General features: G+C 45.0%; 2 protein-coding genes across 6 annotated transcripts in view; both read left to right on the top strand.

Moving 5' to 3' along the window:
* The window catches only part of DAAM1 (dishevelled associated activator of morphogenesis 1), a 319681-nt gene extending 299272 nt beyond the window's left edge, over positions 1–20409 (top strand). For all 5 annotated transcript variants that reach the window (XM_068254408.1, XM_068254407.1, XM_068254409.1 and 2 more), the window contains 5 exons: positions 1540–1647; positions 2643–2703; positions 5624–5755; positions 7936–8106; positions 12155–20409. In XM_068254408.1, coding sequence (XP_068110509.1) covers positions 1540–1647; positions 2643–2703; positions 5624–5755; positions 7936–8106; positions 12155–12367 — 685 coding nt within the window. In that variant the 3' untranslated portion in view covers positions 12368–20409. The remainder of the gene's footprint in view (positions 1–1539; positions 1648–2642; positions 2704–5623; positions 5756–7935; positions 8107–12154) is intronic.
* Positions 1–23622, top strand: part of LGALS3 (galectin 3) — a 517589-nt gene that overhangs the window by 375867 nt on the left and 118100 nt on the right. The gene's annotated exons all lie outside the window — the stretch shown is intronic.

Genomic DNA, 23622 nt, shown 5'->3' with positions numbered 1-23622 from the left:
TCCTCATATTTGAAGGATGCGATTTTCACATTTTTGCATACGAGATGAATAACAACAATGGGACTTTGTTTTTTGTAAACCCCCAAAAATGTTGCAAATTGGCATACAAGAAATCACATATATGCGCACGCTTGCAAATTTTGCACCCAAAAATGTACATGCCTCTACTGGAAACGCAGTCATACTTGGTTCCCTCCAAAATGGACTGTACACTATGACTATGGTAGCGATGAGATTGTGCGCTATTCTGAGGTCAGCCAATGGCATGGCTATGTAATCTGTAAAGTGCTGCAGAAGATGTCAGTGACATTTAAAGGACCACTGTTGCCAAAATTGTAAAATTTGTAATACATGTAAACACATACAAATAAGAAGCATGTTTCATCCAGCGTAAAATGAGCAATAAATTACTTTTCTCCTATGTTGCTGTCACTTACACTAGGTAGTAGAAATCTCACAGTACTGACCGGTTTTTGACAAGCCCATCTCCTCATGGGAAGGTTTTCTTTATTTCAAAAGCACTTAGTGAACTGCAGTTGCTCAGTCCAACTACAAAATAGTGTGAAACAGGTGGTGGGGGGCACCCTGCATCTTTATACTTTTATAGGTCCATTCCAGGGATTGCCTTTGTAAAAAAAAAAATCAAAATACTTGAAATTCCTCAGTACTGTCGGATTTCTACTACCGTGTTTCCCCGAAAACACAACCTCCCCCGAAAATAAGACCTATCTTATATTTCAAGCAAGCTTAAAATATAAGACATCCCATGAAAATAAGACCTAGCGGGGCCACGTAATGTATGTTCAACCCCCCCCCCCCCCCCCCCCCTTTCGCTCCCTCCCTCCTTTTGCAGAGTGGCAAGTGGAGCATCACAGCAGAGGAAACTCCGCGGCTTCCGACGTGCCAGCATTAACGTCTTCTCAGCAGCGTCCAACTTTCTCTCCTTAACAACGGCGGCTCTCGTCATGTGACACGCACGTCCGCGTCACATGACATGAGCTGCCATTGTCAGAGGAACCTAGGCACTGCTGAGGAGAAAAGTTATTGCTGCCACGTCGGAAGCCGGTGAGTTTCCCCGGTGAGTTTCCTCTGCTGTAATGCTCCACTCGCCACTCTGCAGAGGGAGGGAGGGAGGGAGGGAAAGGCTTTACTGGGCTGGGGCTGCCGTTCTGGACTACAGGGCAGTACATCAGGGCGGAAGGGAAGGGCTTTACTGGGCTGGGGGCTGCCCCTGGAGAACAAAATTGTAAGCCCTCCCCGAAAATAAGACCTACCACATTATTTGGGGCTAAAATGAACACAAGACAGTGTCTTATTTTCCGGGAAACACGGTACCTGCTGTAAGTGACAGCAACATAGGAGAAAAGTAATTTATAGCTCATTTTACTCTGGAAGAAGCTAACCTCTTATTTGTATGTGTTTACATGTAATTCACATTTTACAGTTTTCCGTAATAGAGGTCCTTTAAATTGATAGATATATAGATGTAGGTCTTGGCATTGAAGGAGAGTTTCGTTAATGTTTTCTCTGTCCTTGCAGGAACATCACCCTTTTGCACTATCTCATAACTGTGGTAGAAAAGAAGTATCCCAAAGTTGTCAATTTGCAGGAAGAGCTCCAAAGTATCCCTGAGGCGGCCAAAGTTAAGTAAGTATCGGAACCTTTGTGGAAAGTAATAGGGACTATACGGGGATGCCCTTACATGTTACAGTAAAGCTGCGGGGGAACGACAGTCCATTGCTGTGCGCTGTATATACACATGCCATGGTCTACCACCAGCAGCAAGGAACGCTTGATGCCCACTAGTGGCAGGAGGATGCATGCACACCTGATCCAGCTGTAAGGGAGGTCATACACTGCAGTGGGTTGTGTTATTGTAACTGTAGATCGCTAGTAGTATAGCCAGGGAGGATTCTAGACTTGCCTCCTGAATCATAAAGTCTAGATCCGTCATCAGGACAGTTTCAAGGCTAAATTGTGAGGGTAGTAGCACACAAAACAGGAGAGGCAATGGGAATACAGGTAATCCCAATGAGTGCAAACAATAGCCAGTTTCCAAAGCTTATCAAAATATCTTTATTAAATACATATAATAATGCAAACATCCGTTTAAAAATAACATGAGATGGCCATCCCACCACATCGACACACACCTATACCAGTCACTAAAATGGCCAGATAATCGCACACTAATGGGGGATGGAGTCATACTAAGTTGCAGGGTGCTAGCAGGTCTGTTAGTATGTCAGTATGCTGGGTAGGGATTCTCCCATCAACCAAGGCAGATAAAGCAAGCCACAGTTTCCAACAGTACACCAGATAAGCAATTATCAGGCAGCAAGCAGTTCATGCATGTGTAAAGGTATCACCACTCCATGGCTACTTGACTAGGCTCACAACTGTAACTGCTCAGGTTTGCGGATTCAGGAAAACTGGCCTGTGGAGAAAGGTTGTAGGGTCACAGTCCTCTCATCAGCTCCCTACCCCACCTCCACCCCTTCTACACCCCCCCCCCCCCCCCCCCCAATACTACTTAGTCATGGGTGCGCAGTCAAGGACACACATAAGTCATACATAAACCATTACATTATCTGTAACCTCTTGCCTCGGTATAACTGGCTCATCTTATTTCTTTATGACAGTATGACTGAACTGGAGAAAGAAATCGTGAATCTGAGGAATGGTCTGAAAGCTGTGGAAACTGTAAGTATTCCCACCTTGTCCTTAAGGGGCACCTGAGCTTAGAGTGATATTAAGGCTGCCATATTTACTGTATCTCTTTAAAAAAAAGCTCAAGTTGCCTGGCAGCCCCGCTGATCTCTTTGGTTGCAGTAGTGTCTGAATCACACATGTGAAACAAGCATGCAGCTAATCTTGACAGATTTTTGTCAAAAAACATCTGATCTGCATGCTTGTTCAGGAGCTATGGGTACAAGTACTTAAAGTGGATCCGAGATAAACTTTTACTCATTGCATAGTTGTGCATTCCTCAAGCCAAATACTTTTTTTTGTTTTAATACTCAAATTCCCTATAATCTAAACAAGCCTCACCCACAGCTCCTTTTGTGCCTTGGCACTCTTAGATCCATGTAGCAAGGGCTTATGGAAGCTCAGTCTGGGCAGGAGGAGGAAGTGGTACTAGCCATAGATTTCAGAGGGGAGAGGGGATTTAGCTGAGGGCTGGAGATGCTATCAACTTGCCTGTAATGCGACAAACAGAACATGGCCGCCCTCATTGTATCACAGGAAGAAATAATCATATATAGTTGAAGCTGTTTGCAGCTAGATTTGCTGTGCAAACTATCTACATTTTAGATAAGATATATAGACAAGTTACTTGTTATAGTTCGTTTTTCACCTCGGATCCGCTCAGCAGGACAGCAAGGCAATGCGTGTTGTTTAAAAGGAAAGAAATATGTCAGCCTCCATATCCCTCTCACCTCGGGTTCCCTTTAAATCAAACCTGCGCTTCAAGTCAAATTCCTTGTTTGATTTTTAAAAAAATGACTTTTACCTATATTAGTGCTACACAAGTTATTCTTATTAAAATAAAATTATCTTTCAGTTTCAGAATGTAGTCCGCTCTAAATGCCTGAAAGGTCCCGTGAGAACTAATAGCATGTTATCTCCAGCCATAGAATGCATATATTTCAGCGCAGCCTCTAAAGCACAGCTTACCCAGTAAAGGTGGCCATACATCTAGCAGTTTGGCTGTACGGTCCACCATCTGATTCAATCATTTTATAGAATGAGAGAAAATTGTGTGGTCCAGTATACTCAATCAATGAGAAGTGGCTGATATCATGGCAAATGGACCAGCTTGGTTGATCGCACAGGAATCGGCTACTGTTCACATGTCATTCCATCAACTCTGAATCAATTTTTGCATTCAGATTATGGAGCCACAACACCGGTCAGATTGATTAACGACAGTGAGTCGCATAGTATATCGCTTGTAGTGTGTGGGCCACTAGTCGATCGACTTTTGATCGACCACACAGAAGTCGACCGCTTTGTTGATTAAATCAGAATTGCCAGATGTATGGCTACCTTAGCACCCCAGTAAACTCCCCTCTTATTGCATGAGAAGTTTGTTGCACAAAGCAGGAAACACTGCAACTCTGGAGTAATCAGCTACCGCAATCCACAAAACTGAAGTGTAGAGGAAAGCTTCTGTTTCCTAAGTGAACGCAAGCAGGGTTTTTATTTGAATTACTGATTGTGACTGAAGCACTGATGTCCATAAAGGTGACCATACATCCAGTGATGTTTGGGCAGATCCACTAAGAGACATCTCTTTCTCTGACCGAATCTGATCTGTTGGCTGCTCATATACCACAGGCCAATTCCCGATCAATTTCAGAATGAAATCTCTCAGGAATCTGCCTCATGACGTTGCCTGGCCGCTGTCCCCCAAATGTAAATGTGCCCCGCCCAGTGCCTGTGTATTGCATGCCTGCCTGCTCATGCTGTGGTGATTCCTGGTCTTGTCTGCTGCTACCTGCCACCGTCGCACATGTACCACCATGTGGTGGTATATAGCACGTGATGTCACGCACACACGTGCCTGGCGATGCTCAGGGGAGACGGCGGACGAACCCAGGAGTTGGAGGTGGTGATATTTGCAATGCCTGGGCACCGGGGGAAGGGGGATACATTTACATTTGGGGGACAGCGTTCATCGGTTGTCATATCGTACAGCGTTACCGCTGCGCACCTGATCGACCCCGTTGGCAGGAGCCTCACCAGTCCGCAGTCCATCCTGTCGTTCCTGCACTGTGCCCCGTTAAAACTATTCTTCCTGTTGGGTCTTTGGTTCTCCTCAAGGAGCCTTCGGAACTACTTGCATCCCAAGTAGTTCAGAAGAGAATTGCGTCTGTACTGCGAGGCGAGGCGTGCGCAGTACGGAAGCACAGGTCAACTAACTTCAACTGGGGTAGGAGCAGGAGCAACAGGACGGACTGATGAATATGAAGGCTCTATGGTATCCAGAGCATACCCTCTGCTTAGGTAAGTATCAAACCTAATGTGTTTTTTCTCAAATCAGGTTTGCTTTAAAAGTGTCCCGGAGGGTACTGATTTTGGGAGGGGGAAGCCTCTGGATCCTATCGAGGCTTCCCCCATCCTCCTCCGCCCTACGGTGGTCTCGCTGGGCCCCTCCGAAGCCACAGTTGACAATTTGTCAGGCTGTGGCGCAGATGCAGCATCACCTGCAATATTTACCTTCCCCGGCTCCAGTGCAGACACAGTGGCGGCTCGGGATCAGGCTGAAATAGCCGATCCCAGTCGGGTCCGCTCTACTGCACAGGCACAAGTCGCCTGCTCCTGAGCGGTAGAGTGGATCTGACTGGGATCGGCTATTTCCGCTTGATCCCGAGCAGAGAGCTGCTACTGCGCTGGAGCCGGGGAAGGTAAATATTTACATGGCTGCCATTTGGAGGGGCCCAACTAGACCACCGTGCGACAGAGGAGGGCGGGGGAAGCCTCGATAGGATCCAGAGGCTTCCCCCTTCCGAGGTAGTACTCCCCGGGGCACTTTTTTCTTTAAGAATAAATAAGAGAAAGCTTTTTGGGAAACTTGATCCTGTTGAGTGAACTGTGTGATTTGTGTGCCCTATTCCAGGAGCTGGAATATCAGAAGTCTCAGAGCTCTGTGCCAGGGGACAAGTTCGTCTCAGTCGTCAGTCAGTTCATCACCGTTGCTGGCTTTAGCTTCTCTGATGTTGAGGATCTCCTGACGGAATCCAAGGAGCTGGTGAGTGGAGCGCTGTGAACATCCTGACTGCTTATGCTTCTCTCTTATGTTCAGCAGAATACCCAGTAGGCTCATAGTGACCTGGAAACACTAGGACAGTGTAAGGGGTTAAGAGACCAAAAAGCCCTCCTTCTAAAAAGGCAAAGCTCAGTATAGTTTGCCTTCTTAAAACAGAAGATATTTGCGATAAATTCAGCTGTAAGTGAGCAACTGTGTTTTCCCATGATGCAGCACTCCCAAATATGCAAATCACCTCTTTATGACCCTGAAGCAGGCCCGTATTTACAACACAGAAACCTATTTACAACACAGAAGCCTAGGCACAGATGTCCTGGTTCCGTAGACTTCACCCTCCATGAACCAACAAACCCCCTCTCCCCCAACTTTCCATCTTTCCATCATCAGACGCCTGTAGGCACGTGCCTGAAGTGCTTTATGGTAAATCCGGCCCTGCCTTGAACCCAGTCTCACATCCAGAACTGCAGGTGGTGTATAGTGAGCCTATAGCTAATAAATGTTCAACAAGAGCTTCTGGTTTGTGCTCAGTTCATACTAATGTCAAACTGGAGCCACCATGAAGCCTGATCAGAGTAGCTACCACATGTCTAATGGTGCAGCAATATGCAGGTATCAATATGAGCTCATTACTCCAATGCCTGGACCACCACTAGCAGCTTGTGCTAAAAGGAAAACCGGACTAATAGTTCAACCTGTACTCGCTCGTATTGAGCCCTTTAAAATGCATGCAGAGATTTTCACTGAGCACAACAAAAGCCAAATGACATTGTGGTTTCCAGTCAGTGTATGAACCATACAGATGCATTACTAGCCTGTTGCTATGGAGGTGGGTGGGGGCATGTTAAGAGGCACACCACTGCTTTCCCGAGCATAGTGAGCACGAAAATAAGAAGATCGAGGGTCAATTGGACGTCAGGAATCGCTAAAAATCCAGCATATCAGATCTTTAGAAGATGTTAGTTGGTCACTGTACACACGCTAGAATCTCAACTAAGGCGGACCTTATTGGACACCACGCCCGAGTTTCAATATTTAACAATATGCTGATCTCTTTCATATGGGGGAAAAAATGAAAAATACTTGCTTTTGCTTTGACTAAAATTTTAAAGGAGGTTCAGAGAAACGTCATTGCTTTGTCCATGTGTACAGGATTCATCCGCATCCATGAAATAGAAGCAAAATAAATGCACACAGACGGCCCCCAGGCACACATTTGTTTTTAATAAAGGGCCATGTGGCCACAGAAGGTTCACAGCCACTTCAAAGTGCTTCTGAGGGGAGATCTCTGACTCCTGTGGTGCAGAGTTTGTTTTATGTAGGAGAAACAGGACGCCTGCTTTTACTGTCACTCACATGGAATAACGGCTAGCTGATCGCCTGTGTGCCAGAAATGTTGCCTTGTAGCATCCACCTCTCACAGCGATACAAGTGTGGTCGGCCTCATAAATCACCTCATACATTGGGAAGAGGCTGTTTTGCCCCAGCAGACAATCATTGCAGATAAACTGCCCAGAATGCTGTAATCGGTTCCTGACTGAAAATGTTTAGAACATTTTCTGTAACATTGTGTCATGATCCACCGCAACCACAACAGGGAACTGTTTAGAGGAGGGAGGCGGTCACTAGATACCTGGGAACTGTTTAGGGGAGGTAGGGGGCACTAGACACCAGGGAACTGTATAGGGAAGGACCACTAGACACCAGGGAACTATATAGGGGAGGGGATGAGGACCACTAGACACTAGGGAACTGTATTGGGGGGAGGGGGCCACTAGACATCAGGGAACTGTTTTGGGGAGTTAGGTGGCCACTAAATCTTTGAATTAGGCTCTAGTGCAGATAGACTGTTAAAAATCAAACAGAAATTAATCAGTTGGAATAGGTGACTGTGATTAGCAGATTTAATTAAGATAATTAAATCTACTGGAATAATCCACCTTGCTTCTGTGAATGGTTCTAGCAGCTTTGTGGCATGCAATCTGCTGTATAATATGTTCTGCTGTATAAATGCTGCAAATCGACCCGGGGCTCTGTTTTGCGTTGCTTGCTTTGAGAATAATGTCTGTCTTCTGATTGGTGGAGGGCAGCACAGGAGACTCGCCCTGATCTTGGCAGCCATGTTTGACCTTGTTATTAAGAATAACGTTTCCTGTTCCCTCCAGTTTGTGAAAGCAGCCACACATTTCGGAGAGGAAACCAGCAAGGTGCAGCCAGATGAGTTCTTTGGGATTTTCGACCAGTTTCTCCAGGCTCTGTCCGAGGCCAAACAGGAAAACGAGAACATGAGGAAGAGGAAGGAAGAGGAGGAGCGGCGGATACGCATGGAAGCACAGGTTAGAAACTTTCCCACGCCGCCAAAACTGATTATTATTCAGAATTTGATATCAAATATTCAGCACAAAGCTTCTGAATATGGTTTAAAGGGAGCCTGAACTGAGAGTAAAATTATTTTAAATAAACACATATGATGTGCCTGTAAATAAATACTACAAACTTACCTTGCCGTTAGTTCCTCTCAGAAGCTCAGTCATTTCTTCTAACACAGATTCCTTCCAGCTCTGACAAGATTTTGTCAGAACTAAAATGTATCAGTTGCTGTCAGTTATAACTGAAAGGACAACTGATGTGCAAGATAATGTCCATGTTTCCCTATGGCTCAAGAGGGTGATATTACAGTTTAACAGTGTGCTGACCCGGAAACTGTTATGGGGTCATTAACATTTCTCAAACTGAAAGCTGATAATTCCATATATCACAGTGAACAAACAGGACGCAGGAGAGGATAAAGAGATTGAGGGGTAGTATGACCTGTGTATGTTTATTTTGACTTTTAATTTTTAGTTCAGGTTTGTTTTAAAATTGTACTTTTTGATTATTTCCAACAGATCTAATCTGATTTTCGATCATTAATTGACCAATTCTGTATAAAAGTGATAAGAAAATCTATCAGAAAAATTATCGGAAATCTGATCGGACCTGTCGGAAATATTTGATTTGGGCCATCTATCTGATGAGAAATTGCATGGTGTGTACCAGGCATCAGAGGCAGAGGATCAGTAGGTTGTTGTTGTAGTTGAGCAACTGGTATTGTTTAAAAGGAAACAAATATGGCAGCCTGCGTATACCCCTCGCTTCAGGTGTCCTTTAAGAGAGGGGGTTGAAGGTCCACTTCAGAGTAATTTGTACTCCTTAGGTTTGTTAGTATTTTACTTTCCCTAATCCTGTAAATCAATCCAATCGTATGGTTTGGTTTGCACTGTCTGAGGAAGGGGACCCGCTGTTGGCCCCGAAACAATTGTCATATCTATGTGCTTATGAAGCAATAAATTGAAGAAACTTGAATCTTCCAATGGTGTGCTGACCTGGACTGTTTCTGCTTGTTATAATCCTGTAAATCAGGGCTGCCCAATAGGTCGATCGCGATCTACCGGTAGATCGCGACCGCCTAATTGGTAGATCGCGGCCTCATGGCCACGTCCCATTGAATTGTGCGGCCAGCAGCTCTAGAACGCGGCCGATTGGCCGCGTCCTGTCAAATTCTGCTGCTGGCCGCTGATCTCGCGGGGAGAGAGGCGCGGCTAAAAGGCCAGGGGCGGCTCTGCCATGACGCATTGTCATGGCTGGGGGCGTGGCGCTGGAAGCAAAACTTCCTCCTGAGCGCACGCAGCCCGCCGGAGCCTCCCTTAGCCGCCGAAATGGCTTATCTGCCCTGCAGGCAGCAGTGGCTGAGGGGGTGAAGACCAGGAGGCCACCGCTGGAGCTGAAGGGAGGTAAGTTGCGTGCGGGCTCCTGCTATCCTATACTAAGGGCATATATACCTGGCTAACCTATACAAAGGGCACATATACCTGGCTAACCTATTCTAAGGGCACATATACCTGGCTAACCTATTCTAAGGGCACATATACCTGGCTAACCTATTCTAAGGGCACATATACCTGGCTAACCTATTCTAAGGGCACATATACCTGGCTAACCTATTCTAAGGGCACATATACCTGGCTAACCTATTCTAAGGGCACATATACCTGGCTAACCTATTCTAAGGGCACACATACCTGGCTAACCTAGTCTAAGGGCACACATACCTGGCTAACCTATTCTAAGGGCACACATACCTGACTAACCTATTCTAAGGGCACACATACCTGACTAACCTATTCTAAGGGCACACATACCTGACTAACCTATACTAAGGGCACATATACCTAGCTAGCTAACCTATACTGAAGGGACCTATACCTAACTACTTTTCCGAGGGGGGGGGGGTGCATTTAAAACGTCGCTAGATCTCCTGGCCTCGGCGAACTTTAAAGTTAGCTTGCGGGCCGAAAAAGTGTGGGCACCCCTGCTGTAAATCCATCTGCTATGAGTGAGTGCTGGAAGGCGATGTAATTCCAGTGCGACATGTTAAGCTTCAGTATATCACAACAACTCAGTAATACCTCCATGGATAATATACATGATTTACAAATACGATGTGTATTAATGTTCGGCGCTGGAATGCACAGGACGAGATCCTTGGCAGCGTCGTGCAGGACGGGAGCCCCGGCAGCGTCGTGCAGGACGGGAGCCCCGGCAGCGTCGTGCAGGACGAGAGCCCCGGCAGCGTCGTGCAGGACGGGAGCCCCGGCAGCGTCGTGCAGGACGGGAGCCCCGGCAGGGTCGTGCAGGACGAGAGCCCCGGCAGGGTCGTGCAGGACGAGAGCCCCGGCAGGGTCGTGCAGGACGAGAGCCCCGGCAGGGTCGTGCAGGACGAGAGCCCCGGCAGGGTCGTGCAGGACGAGAGCCCCGGCAGGGTCGTGCAGGACGAGAGCCCCGGCAGGGTCGTGCAGGACGAGAGCCCCGGCAGGGTCGTGCAGGACGAGAGCCCCGGCAGGGTCGTGCAGGACGAGAGCCCCGGCAGGGTCGTGCAGGACGAGAGCCCCGGCAGGGTCGTGCAGGACGAGAGCCCCGGCAGGGTCGTGCAGGACGAGAGCCCCGGCAGGGTCGTGCAGGACGAGAGCCCCGGCAGCGTCGTGCAGGACGAGAGCCCCGGCAGCGTCGTGCAGGACGAGAGCCCCGGCAGCGTCGTGCAGGACGAGAGCCCCGGCAGCGTCGTGCAGGACGAGAGCCCCGGCAGCGTCGTGCAGGACGAGAGCCCCGGCAGGGTCGTGCAGGACGAGAGCCCCGGCAGCGTCGTGCAGGACGAGAGGTCGGCAGCATCATGCAGGAGGAGAGCCCCAGGCGGCGTCGTGCAGGACAAGAGACCAGCGGTCAATCTGCTGCTTCCAGAGTTAGGTCATTGGCATGATGTCAGAGGAAGCTTCTGATCGCAGCTTGTTCAGTGTCACTGGCCTCATGCGTTTCATTAGCGTGATGAAGGGGGCTTCCATTCCACAAGACAAATGTCACATGTTCAATAAACGGAACATCTTTAGGTAATCATCAGTGAAGGCTTTGAAGTGTCTCTTCTTTGGCTGCAGCCAGCATGACGGAATGATTTAGCTGCTCTGGGAACCCACATGCTTCATCCAACTATTACTGCAAATACAGCTTCCACCGGGTGCCGTAAATTCCGCCAGGGTTTATTTTTAGCCTTCTTGTGATGCTCTAATTAATAACAGAGATCGGAACTCAGCAAATTACGGAGGCTTTGAGAGATAATCTTTAAATTGAGCTGCTTCTGGCCCCTCCCACTCTCCTCACACCTGGGAGGAGTCCAGCTGTGATTGAGGGAATTACTGCTGCATCTGTGGGATCCCTTAAAGATTTAAAGAGGACCTGTAATGACTTATAACAGACAAAAAAAATTATGCAGGATACCTACTTTCACATTCATTTTCTGGTTTTAAATCAGAAACATTACTACTGCTTGTGATTAGTGACGGACGCAAAGCTGAAAAAAAAATACACCTTTATTTCCAAATAAAGTATTGTTGCTATACATTGTGATAGTAACATCATTTAATCGGTGTAATAACCAGGACAAAGGGGCAAATAAATTACGTGGGTTTCAATTACGGTAGCATGTATTTAAAACTATAATGGCTTAAAACTGAGAATGAATGAGTTAAAATGCATTTAGATTAAAATAATTCTTAGCATAATGCACCACCCAAAGAAAGCCCAATTGGTGGTGAAAAAAACAATGTGTAGATAATTTTGTGGTGATAAGTAGTGATGAAGTTATTGGCGAACGAAAGGGAGGAGAGCAGAAAGGTGAGAGTTGCTCTGGTCCTAAAGGGGAAAAACCCCTCCGTTGTTAACTAGTTAATTTGCATGCCTAAATTATGTGCTAATGAAATGCCTAACATTACTTGAAGTGGTGCTTTATGTCTTGTTTTACTTTGTCGCTAGTTTTCTGATGGGCATGGCTGACAATGTTGTTGTTCTTTCCAGCTTAAGGAGCAGCGTGAGCGAGAACGCAAAGCCAGGAAGGCCAAGGAGAACGGCGGCGAGGAGGAGGGCGAGTTTGACGACCTCGTGTCGGCTCTGCGATCGGGAGAAGTTTTTGATAAGGACCTTTCCAAACTTAAAAGGAATCGCAAGCGCATTGTGAGCCAGACCACCGAGAGCAGCCGGGAGAGGCCTGTGACCAAGCTGAATTACTGAGCTCCTTCCGCAGCATGCCTGCGGGGGGCGCTGCGTTCAACACGGAGGCCGAACTGTACGTGTACATATGTAGTCTATGTAAGATATCGTGTGTGCATATGTATTGCCTAAGACGTTTTCTACAGCTGCACACCTATATATGTATATAGTTTGAAAGAGTTCATACACATACCGGATGTGTGAGTTATTGCAGTATTATGTATATATGTGTACAGACACATGTATGCATACCCACTGTGTATAAATGTCGTTTTTTTGTTTTGTTTTTTTATAAACCATTTTTTTTTCCAAAGTGCAAAAGCACAAGCCGAATTCTGCCTGTTGAGGCGGGAGCATTCCTCAAATACGCTTCTCTTGTTCATGTCTAATTTTGGAATAGCAGTTGTAATTAAAGTGTGGAGTTTCCCTTTACAGTGGAGGCAGACATTTTGTTAATTTTATGCGCCTGATTCTACTAACTTGAGTGTTCTTATTGAATAAGTCGATTGGTTTTTAGAATATAGTGTAGCCTCTGTCGCGGAGGAGAGCTCATGTGGGAAACTAGATTGAGCTACGTGTGGGAAACTGCAGCACTCAGGCTAGACTGAGCTACTAGTGGAAAACTGCAGCAATCAGGCTAGATTGAGCTACATTTGGGAAACTGCAGCAGTCAGGCTAGACTGAGCTACGTGGGGGAAACTGCAGCAATCAGGCTAGATTGAGCTACATTTGGGAAACTGCAGCAGTCAGGCTAGGTTGAGCTACGTGGGGGAAACTGGAGCAGTCAGGCTAGGTTGAGCTACGTGTGGGAAACTGCAGCAGTCAGGCTAGGTTGAGCTACGTTAGACTATTGCCATAGAAGAATATTAAAGGACCATTATCCTGAAGCCCCGTACAATTTAAAATGCATACATATAAAATATAGATTTATCCCAGAATAAAATGTACTATAAATTACATTTCTCCCATGTTACTGTCCCTTACAGTAGGCAGTAACAATATAACAGATTTGACAGGTTTTGGACTAGTCCATCTTCTCAGGCGGGATTTTTAGTATTTTCTTCATTCTTCACAAAAAACTTTCTGGAAAAGATCTATACAAAGATGCCAGACAGCTTCACACTATTGTGGCAGCAGGACTGAGCAACTGCTGTCCAGTAAGTGCTTTTTACGATAAAGAAAACCATGAGAACCCCCATAAGGAGATGGACTAGTCTAAAAGATTTTAAATGTTACTTTACATGACAGTGAGGAAAAAAAGTAATTAATAGTGCATCTTACTCTGGAACAATTGTACATTTTATATATATATGGATACACAGGCAATGTACATTTTAAGATTTTTCCGAGATTGTTGTCCTTTAAGTGACTGTAAAGAGGTTATGATAAATTAGTAAGTGGGTAAGGCCACATTTTCAGTCGCTGGTCTCTATCTTATGAATGGGTGGAATTATCATTGAGCTACTCCGCTTCCAGTGAACAGATTGGCTGCAATATCACAGAGGTCACTGGTCCGAAGAGAATAGGTAGGCTCTATCTGTGATGTTCTAGTGCAGTGCTGTCCGACTTCATGAGCAGGGGGCGTGGTTAGCACCAGATTTTTCACCTGGAGGGGGCGCAGACCATCAATGTCCCGGCTTTGGGGGTGATGCCAAGTGTGAACAAGAGGTGGGCCGCCCAGAGAAGAGGTACAGTCCGGGCAATTGGACAGCACTGTTCTAGTGAAAGGATCAACTACACAACTAAATTATTAGTGATTGCACCGTTAAGTTCAGAGAAGGATTAATATTAAATGAGGCCCTAGGCAAGGCAGTGCATTTGGCTTCCCTTTTTGATCCTTTTAGTAAGCTGAGGTGGAATATGGGCCAGAAGAACTAGCATTTAGGGCCCTTTAACACCCACTAGACCCCAAACATTTGCCTAGGTTGCCTTGTGGATTATCATGCTTTTTTTGAGGTTGACTTTTACCCTCTTTCACTGAAAATAAGACCTACCCTGAAAATAAACCCTAGCTGGAATTTTGTGAATGCTTCAAATATAAGCCCTACCCCAAAAATAAGCCCTAGCGGAAGTTGAGGAGAAGGAAGAGGCAGCCAGTAAGTGGGGACACAGTGGTGCAGTGCCAATCAGGCACTGAACCTGTCATCCCAGCACACAGCAAGGTTTTCAGCTGTGCAGGGAAGACAGGGGAGGTGCCTGATCAGTACAGTAGCATACTTTCAAATCCATGAACATCACAATACAAAGGAACAGGAAATGTTCTGCTGAGAGACTCTTCCTAATAGCAATATAAGACATCCCCTGAAAATAAGCCCTAGCACATCTTTTAGAGCAAAAATTAATATAAGACACTGGTAGCGACCTGTGTTGTCGCAGTTCTCTGAGTTGGAGACATCACGCTCCATGATGCCACTGCCATCTGGTGACCTAATAGGCTGCACTGTTGGTGATGTCACTGACCTCTCATTAATGGACTGTCTGTCCTCAGGATTTAGATTCTTGGATCCATAGCAGGTGCACAGACCTCATTCCTAGGAACGTCCAATCAGCAGCGACGTCACAGATCTGCCATCCATGCTATGCCTACGTCACCCATAAAATACAGGGCACAAAATGTCTTCCTCCATTAAACCAAGGGCATCTGCACTTTAAAGGGGGTGTTAATAGTAAAATAAAAAAATATATATATTTATTCTATAGGTGTGTTGTATATGAGAACACACATGGATTCAAACATGTATTTTCAAAGCACAGCAAAGTTCTTTAAAGTTCTCCCCATTTCGTGCTATAAAATGCTGGATGACTTCTACACGGGTGCTTTGCCGCAAACAGTGCAAAGAATTAGTCGCCTTTGGGGATCTGTATGTGAGTGCTTCATTTTGCAATATTATTTCTCTGTTCTGTTCATGTAAGTGCCACATCATCTCCTATAGCGTTACTAGACTGTGTATACCTTCATCATAAGAATACCGCAAATGCAATGGCTACAAAGCCCTCATCGCCATCATCTCAGCTTCCGACTGCTGTATTCCTACTTGACTCCTACAGGTCAACCAACACTCATCTCCGAAGGACTCCAGGCAAACTGCAAACCTTGCCAATAACTAGCCGACTGGATATTTCTAAGGCTTCAAACAGTCTATCACATGACCTGGCTTGTCTCCTGGGTGCTCTGGTGAGGTCAGGACATGCTGATTGGACCGTGTGGATCAGCAGCACGTTGATGAGTCACCATTGCTCTCTCCTTTCTGTAAGGAAGGTCCTTGTGTAATTCTTACCTCCTCTCCTGTAAGAAATATTTAATTTCTCTAGAAAATCAGTCTTTTTAACAATAAAGAGAAAATAAAGTATTTTTAAATGATCAATCAGTAATTTCTGGTAAAATGGCCACGCATGATACAACCAAGCTGTTACATTTTCAGGTTTATTTGATTTAACCACCTATTGTATAGAAACATCTAAGGCAGGCATGGGCAAACTTGGCCCTCCAGCTGTTAAGGAACTACAAGTCCCACAATGCATTGCAGGAGTCTGACAGCCACAGTCATGACTCATAAAGGCAAATGCATTTTGGGACTTGTAGTTCCGTAACAGCTGGAGGGCCGAGTTTGCCCATGCCTGGTCTAAGGGAACCTTTTCTTTCAAGCTTAAATGATTGTGTCCATTTTTTTTTAATCCTCTTCAAAAAATAAATTATTTATAAGAATAATTTGTGAGAATAGAAAGACTTGTGGAGAAAACAGAAAAATCAAACCATGTGAGGCCTAATAAACTATATGGGGTCTAATAAAAGGTCCCGTCCTGCAAAAATCCACAGATTTATCGAGAACGGATGAGAAAATTGATGGTTTAGTCAAACTTTTCAAAACTGCCCCACGAGTTGCCAGCATGAGGGCTTTTTCATGCAGATGTTGTAGGTGGATTGTTTTTCTTTTTTAATTACCTCTTTACCACTTGTTAAAGGGAACCTAAAGCAAGAGATATGTGGAGGCTGCCATATTTATTTCCTTTTACACAATACCAGTTGCCTAGCAGCCATGCTGATCTCTCTGGCTGCAGTGGTGTCTGAATCACACCTGAAGCAGCAGCAGCTAATCTTATCAGAAACCTCTGATCTGCATGCTTATTCAGTGTCTTTGGCTAGAGGCAGAGGATCAGCAGGACAGCCAGGCAATCTGTATTGTTTAAAAGGAAATAAACGTCAATCTCTGTATCCCTCTCTTTTTAGGCCCTCTATAACTGCTGCTATCCCGCTGGAACTCCTGTGTATACCCTGTCAGTGGATTACATAGGCAGCAGAATGCCTAGGTTTTAGCACCTCTGAACGAGCCTTCAGCCTAGTAGTGTAGTGCTGCCTACCCTCCTCCCCTCCCAGTCTAAGAGCTGCTGTGCAGTAGAGTATGGGAGAAAAAATGGGTACATATTTTTTTATACTGTATAGAAAATGTGTAATGCTTTTTAATTAAAAGTCAACTGTAGTGAGAAGAATAGGGAGGCTGCCATATTTACAGTATTTCCCATTAAACAATACCAGTTGCCTGGCTATCGTGCTGATCTATTTGACTGCAGAAGTGGCTGAATAACACCAGAAACAAATATGCAGAATAATCTTGTCAGATCTGATAATAATGTCAAACACCTGATGTGCTGCAGGCTTGTTCAGGGTGTATGGCTAGAAGTATTAGAGGCAGAGGATCAACAGGACAGCCCAGCAACTGGTATTGTTTAAGGCCTCTTTCACAGTGCGACGTTAAAGTCGCACGTTAGAAAATGTTTTAGAGCAGACTACACACAGCAATACTAAAGGTGCGTACACACATGCGCCTATAGTCGTTTGAAACAATCGTTCCCCAATAATTTCAAACGACGATCGTTTAAAAAAAAGCAGCCAACGACCATTAAGTCGAACGACGGACGAGCGACATTGTTAAAAACTAACGATCTAGCTTGGCGGATTTTTTCCAACGACAATCGTTTGCAAAAGTAGTACATCGTTGGAAACGGTCGTTCGTACTAGGCTTGACATGCGCATTTCACTATTTCTCCATGGAACTTTTCATTTTTATGCGCAAGCGCAATAGTTGCTTTATGTGATGTAACGTTCCTTCTAACAATCAGATCGTTACACACCTTTAAAAGCTAACTTTACTTAGGTCGTTCTTTCGTCAATTAAAAGTTTGTCGTTCACAACGAACGATAGTTGTCGCATGTGTGTACATAGCTAAAGTCTGTGCAACATTCACAGTGCACACGTTGCGTTTGTGTTTAGCGTGTAGCATTATTAGAAAGTGCTGCATGCTGTGCGTTATACACGTTATTAGCTGTGTTGGACTGTTTGCACATGCTCAGTAAAGACTTGAAAGCATACTTTTCATTGCCTGTATGCCCTACTGTAAGCGACCATAATGGGGCATTAAGTTGCATTGTAATATTGCATTGCGACTTTAACGTCGCATCAAAACGCAACGTCCTACTGTGAAAGAGGCCTAAAAGGAAATAAATTGCAGCCTCCATATCCCTCTCACTTCAGGTGTCTGGAATACATAACGGGTCAAAAACTCTTGTTAATCGTATGTTAATTGAGAGGTATGGCTAAAATTTGTGTTATACGCAATAAGGACTTGTGGTGTTACTGTGAAATGGGAGGAAAATAAGTTCAGCCATAATGTAAAACAGCCAATCAGATCCTAGCTCAAGGTTAAGGGGCCCATACATTTGCCGACCAACCAACCAATCGACCATCCAATTCGATTATTATAATTAAATTGTATGAAAATTGGTGCTGCCAAGTGCATGCCCGACCGACAAAGCGACCAATTTCGGGACAGAAATTGGCCGCAAGGTCGATCGCGCATGCTGGAAAATTTCGTGCCGAGGTTGGTTGGTCAGGTGCGCGGCAGTATGGCGGCCGAGTTGCTAACGAGCGACGAGACGACAAAAACCCCACCGCCGCCGCTGCAATGTATGCAGCATGTGTGCATATATACATTACCTGTCCGGTGTCAGCCTCCACGCAGTTTCCGTCCATCTCCAGGTTCCGCATACACGCCAGTGGCGCTCTGACGTCATGAAGGCGCATAGTGGCTGACGTCAAGACGCTATGCGGCGCTAGCGTGTACGCCAGGAGAAGAGGCAGATGGACTCCTAGCGTGTACGCCAGGAGAAGGACAGATGGACCCGAAGAACTACAGGACGGGTAATGGAAAAATGCACTACATCACATACATTTTGGGGGCAGCCATTCACAGAAGCTGAACTTCTCACCATGTTATCACTTTTCTCACTATTCTGTTATGTGTATGCTACAGGATGTACAAAAAAGGATTCGTTGAAATGACTCAACTCACATGGAAGCAACTGGGGGGCCTAGCTATGATGTCCATATCACCACACCCCACCCTCACCACACACCACCCTCACCCCACCCTCACCACACAACACACCCCACCCTCACCACACAACACACCCCACCCTCACCACACAACACACCCCACCCTCACCACCTCACCCTCACCACACCCCACCCTCACCACACATCACACCCCACCCTCACCGCACACCGCCCTCACCACACACCACACCTCACCCTCACCACACACCCCACCCTCACCACACACCACACCCCTCTTTAGCTGCAGTAGTGTCTGAATAACACCAGAAACAAACATGCAGCTAATCTTGTCACATCTGACAATGTCAGGGACACCTGATATGCTGCATGCTTGTTTAGGGTCTATGGCTAAAAGTATTAGAGGCACAGGATCAGCAGGATAGCCAGGAAATGAAATCTATATGGCAGCCTCCATATACCTCTTACTTCAGTTCCCCTTTAAGTCCTAAACTGCAGCCTGCAAGCTACCTACACACAGTACACTTTGATTATTTCAGGCGACCGTATACTGTGTGTACAAGTGGCCCCAGCATCACCTATCCATCACTACACGTTTTCACATTCAATCCTTTTCGATGGAAAGTCCTGCTGTAGAGTACAGTGGGGTGTCTTCCCCCTCCCCTCCAGCATTTGAATCTGCTTCCCTGTTTGTTGTACCTCTTTTTCCCAAGTATGGCAGAGTAATGACTTACCCCAGGTTCTGACGGAGAAGAATTATGATGAAATGCGGTCCAAGGCAAGGGAATAGCTTTGGCTCCCTACGCTAGTTTTCCTGGTAAGCTAAGGGTGTGGCAGCTGGGCTCATTGACACCTACTAGGACCCAGGTACATGCTTAGGTTGCCTTATGGATGATCCTGTTTGAAGTTTTTCAGCTAAATTGTATTGTTCTTGTAATAAAACAAAACATGAAGTTATCACTCATGCCTACACATATTATTGTAATCTGATTTAAGGCTTTTTTTCTAAAGTGCCTCTTTGTTTTTATACTATTAATTAAAAAAGGTTTGCATTTCCTGTTTGTTAAATTCATGAAGGGCTGGTCGATGAGGTGCAAATATTTCCAAGTTCATGCGGTATTATGTACATTATTATGCAAATATATGCAACTTGAAAATGCACCAATCAAGTCCCACCCAGGTTTAAATTGATTGGTCCCTTTTTCAAGCTGCATATATTTGCATAAATATTTACATAATTTAGAATGCACTCAAATATTTGCATCTCATTAATCATCCCTAAGTACATGATAACTGAGCTATTACATTACTAAAAGATGCCCCTCCCCTTTTATCTTTTTTATTTACATTTGTACCTTTTGACCATGTTGAGTGTGGTTGTGGCCACTTGGTGCCATTGGGGTTTATTTGGAGGAGTCTACTGCATTTGTTTCGGTGCCAATTTGAAAAGACTCCAGTCGATTAGCGATGGCGGGATAGCAGAATATTTTCGGTATGGGGGGGCGCATTTTTAATGTTTTGGTTTTTTTAACTGAATTCCAAAATAATGATCTAAATCTGTACATTTGTAAATGTGATGAGTCTGTCGAAGCTTTGAGATAGTGAAACGTAGTTAGTAGGAATGAGAATGTTTAGTAGTGAAACGGGGGAAAAAAAGTTTTTATGATGGTGTATATAACTATGGAATTATGCAATAAAAACTCTACTTAAGGGACATGTCTGCTGATTTCAATTATTTGCCTCCTGGCTGATGCTGACAGATGTTGGCGTTTGAGGAGCTTTGCCTTAAAGAAAACCTGTACTGAAAAAAGGTTCACCTGGGGGATGCTCACCTCCATAGGGGGAAGCCTCTGGACCCTATCGAGGCTTCCCCCGTCCTCCTGTGTCCCACGGCGGTCTCGCCGCAGCCCCCGGAACGCACAGGCGAAAAATCCGACAGCCTGTGCAATATTTACCTTTTCTGGCTCCAGCGGGGGCGCTGTTGCAGGCCTTCTGACGGAGATAGGCGAAAATAGCCGATCTCCGTCGGGTCCGCTCTACTGCGCAAGCGCAGGAGACTTGCGCCTGCGCAGTAGAGCGGCCGACGGAGATCAGCTAATTTTGTCTATCTCCGTGGGAAGAGCGGATACTGCGCCTGCGCTGGAGCCAAAAGGTAAATATTTACATTGCCGCCGCTCCGGGAGGATTTTCTCCGCCACCGTGGGACCGAGGACGACGGGGGAAGCCTCAATAGGATCCGGAGGCTTCCCCCACCCGAGGTGAGTACCCCCCAGGGGAGGTTTTTTTCATTACAGATTTTCTTTAATTCTATACAGTGGCCAATACGCAATTCACTTTTTCACCTACCTTTTCACCTAGGAGATAATTTTTCAACTCCTTTTTCCAGCACTTTGCAACTGAAACCTTACCAAAAAGTAAGTGAAAAAGCACTGTCAGACGACTTCCAACAAAGTCGTGCTATGACCCCTCTGGAGGAGCCTCTTGCAATGGCCACGCGTGTAACTTCCTCTTCCTGCTTCATTCAGTGATGCACTTCTCTAACAGAGAAGACAGGGGTGACCCGGAAGTTATAACATAGCCAAGATGACAGCCGCGATTTTTAAATTGAAATCGAACGAAAACTATTTGGTGTAGATTGGCGATTCAGGCATTAACCACTTCACCTCCAAGGGTTTTTAAAAATAATGAAAATGTATTTCATTTTTCTATGGAAAACAAAAGTTTGCTTCCTTAAACCAGAAAGAATTTGCGATAATTCAGGTTGGAGTGAGCATGAGATGTCTCCCAGAGCAACACTGCTGAATATATGCAAATTAACCATTTACAATTTTTCTATGGGAAGGTGTATAATAGGGTATATGGAAGTGGTTTTACTTTTCGGCCACAAGATGGAGATACAGAGTTAGTGTGTTATAAACACTTGGTTCTGTTTCTATTTTTAGATTTTTTTATATTTGTGTAAATACAGGGACCTAGATATTCTTACTGGTGGTGGTCAAGTATAAATGAAGGAGGAGAGCACAAGCTACAGAAAGGTATGCATCTTTAAGTACTTTGCAGTACTGGTCGGAGTCTCTTTAAAGGTTTACCCATGAGAGGTGCTCGGAGTCCCTTTTAAAAAGCACTTTATTGATGAGATGTGAAAATATCACCTAGGAGAAAACTCGGGAGATAAAGTTAATTGCATATGGGCCAGTACCTCACAAAAGTGAGTACACCTCTCACATCTTTTGTAAATATTGCATTATCTTTTCCTGGGACAACACTGAAGATAGAGTAACCAAGCAGCTCAGGGTGACCCAAACTACTAGGAATGTATAGGGGGATAAAAGAGACCAAAAAGCCCTCCTACTAAAAAAGCAAAGCTTGGTGCAATTGCCTTCTTAAAACAGAAGGAAATCTGCAATAATTCAGTTATAAATGAACATTTGTGGTTACCCACGATGCACTACCACTGAATATGCAAATTATCCCTTTTCGCCCTGGTAAGCCAATCAAGCATCCAGAACCGCTAGAGTATAGCAAGCCTATAGCTTTAAATTTTACACAGCCTAAATTTTACATGTGGGTTTGATATGGCTGTGTAAAACTTAAAGCTATAGGCTTGCTATACACCAGTGGTTCTGGATGCTTGCTTTGCTTACCAAGGGCGAAAAGGGATAATTTGCATATCCAGTGGTAGTGCATTGTGGGTAACCACAAATGTTCACTTAGCTGAATTATTGCAAATTTCCTTCTGTTTTAAGAAGGCAAATACACCAAACACTGAAGATATGATGCTTTGATACAACGTAAAGGAGTCAGTGTGCAGCTTGTATACCGGTGTAAATATGCTGTCCTATCGAAATAACTGAACACACAGCCGATAATGTCTAAACCGATGAGCCTGAATGGGGTTGGAGGAAGCCCCAAGTATGTAAATGTATCACTTTTTTGTCACTTGATATTTACTTTAAAATCAGCAGAAAGCGTATTTGATTGAGCTAATTCCCAGCTACAAGCCTACATTAGCCGTTTATTTTATCGTCCATGATCAATACCACAACCTTGTTCACCTGACCTACAGTATATTCAATTCTACAGTTTGATTTACAGTAATCAAACTGCTAACAGTTTTTTGTGTGTGTACGTTTTTAAATTTCACTTTAGATGGGCTTTAAATGTAATCACAGTGCCATCTAGTGGCCAGTTAGGTTCATGCCTGATTAAAAACAGAACTTGATTTAGATGAATACTTTTTTTTTTTTTCCTTCAGTTAAATGTATTAGTGGATCCCAGGTATAGAGCCACAGAAGGCCTCAGCTTCATGCATGTGCTTTAGGTATTGGCAAAAAAATTAGCCACATGTGAAAGGAAACCTGGACGGAGGCCTAGTGCACACCGATCGGTTTTGGTAGCGGTTTAAGAACCACTTGCGGATGTGGAAAGGCTTGGGTAATGTATTTCAATGGGCTGGTGCACAACAGAGCGGTAGGTGTTTTGCAGAAAGGCATACTCCCGGGCTGCAGCATTTTTGGATTTCGGAGGCGTTTCTGCCTCCAATGTTAAGTATAGGAAAAACGCAACGCTTGATAAAATGCCTGATCAGAGCGGTTTGCCAGGCGTTTTTGTTAAAGTAGCTGTTCAGTAACAGATTTACTGTAACAATATGTGTAATCTGCTACACAAGACTGCAAAACGCTTCGTAAGAAGAAAAAAAGCTTCAAAAACCGCTAGTGTTTTGCGGATCTGCTAGCGGTTTTTGGTGTGCACTAGGCCTCAGAGAATATGGAGGCTGCCGTTATGGATCAGTAGTGATGGTCATGTCTAGGAGAACTCATGGAGAAGCATGTGATCAGTTTGGTCTGGTGATAGATGTAAGTCTCTGATTTGCTAGTCATGATCATGTGCTAAAGCAGGATGTGATCACAGCAAATCAGAGCTTTGC

Source organism: Hyperolius riggenbachi, chromosome 9, assembly GCF_040937935.1.
Source record: "Hyperolius riggenbachi isolate aHypRig1 chromosome 9, aHypRig1.pri, whole genome shotgun sequence".
NCBI lineage: Eukaryota > Metazoa > Chordata > Amphibia > Anura > Hyperoliidae > Hyperolius > Hyperolius riggenbachi.
This window is presented reverse-complemented; position numbering and strand designations above follow the sequence as displayed.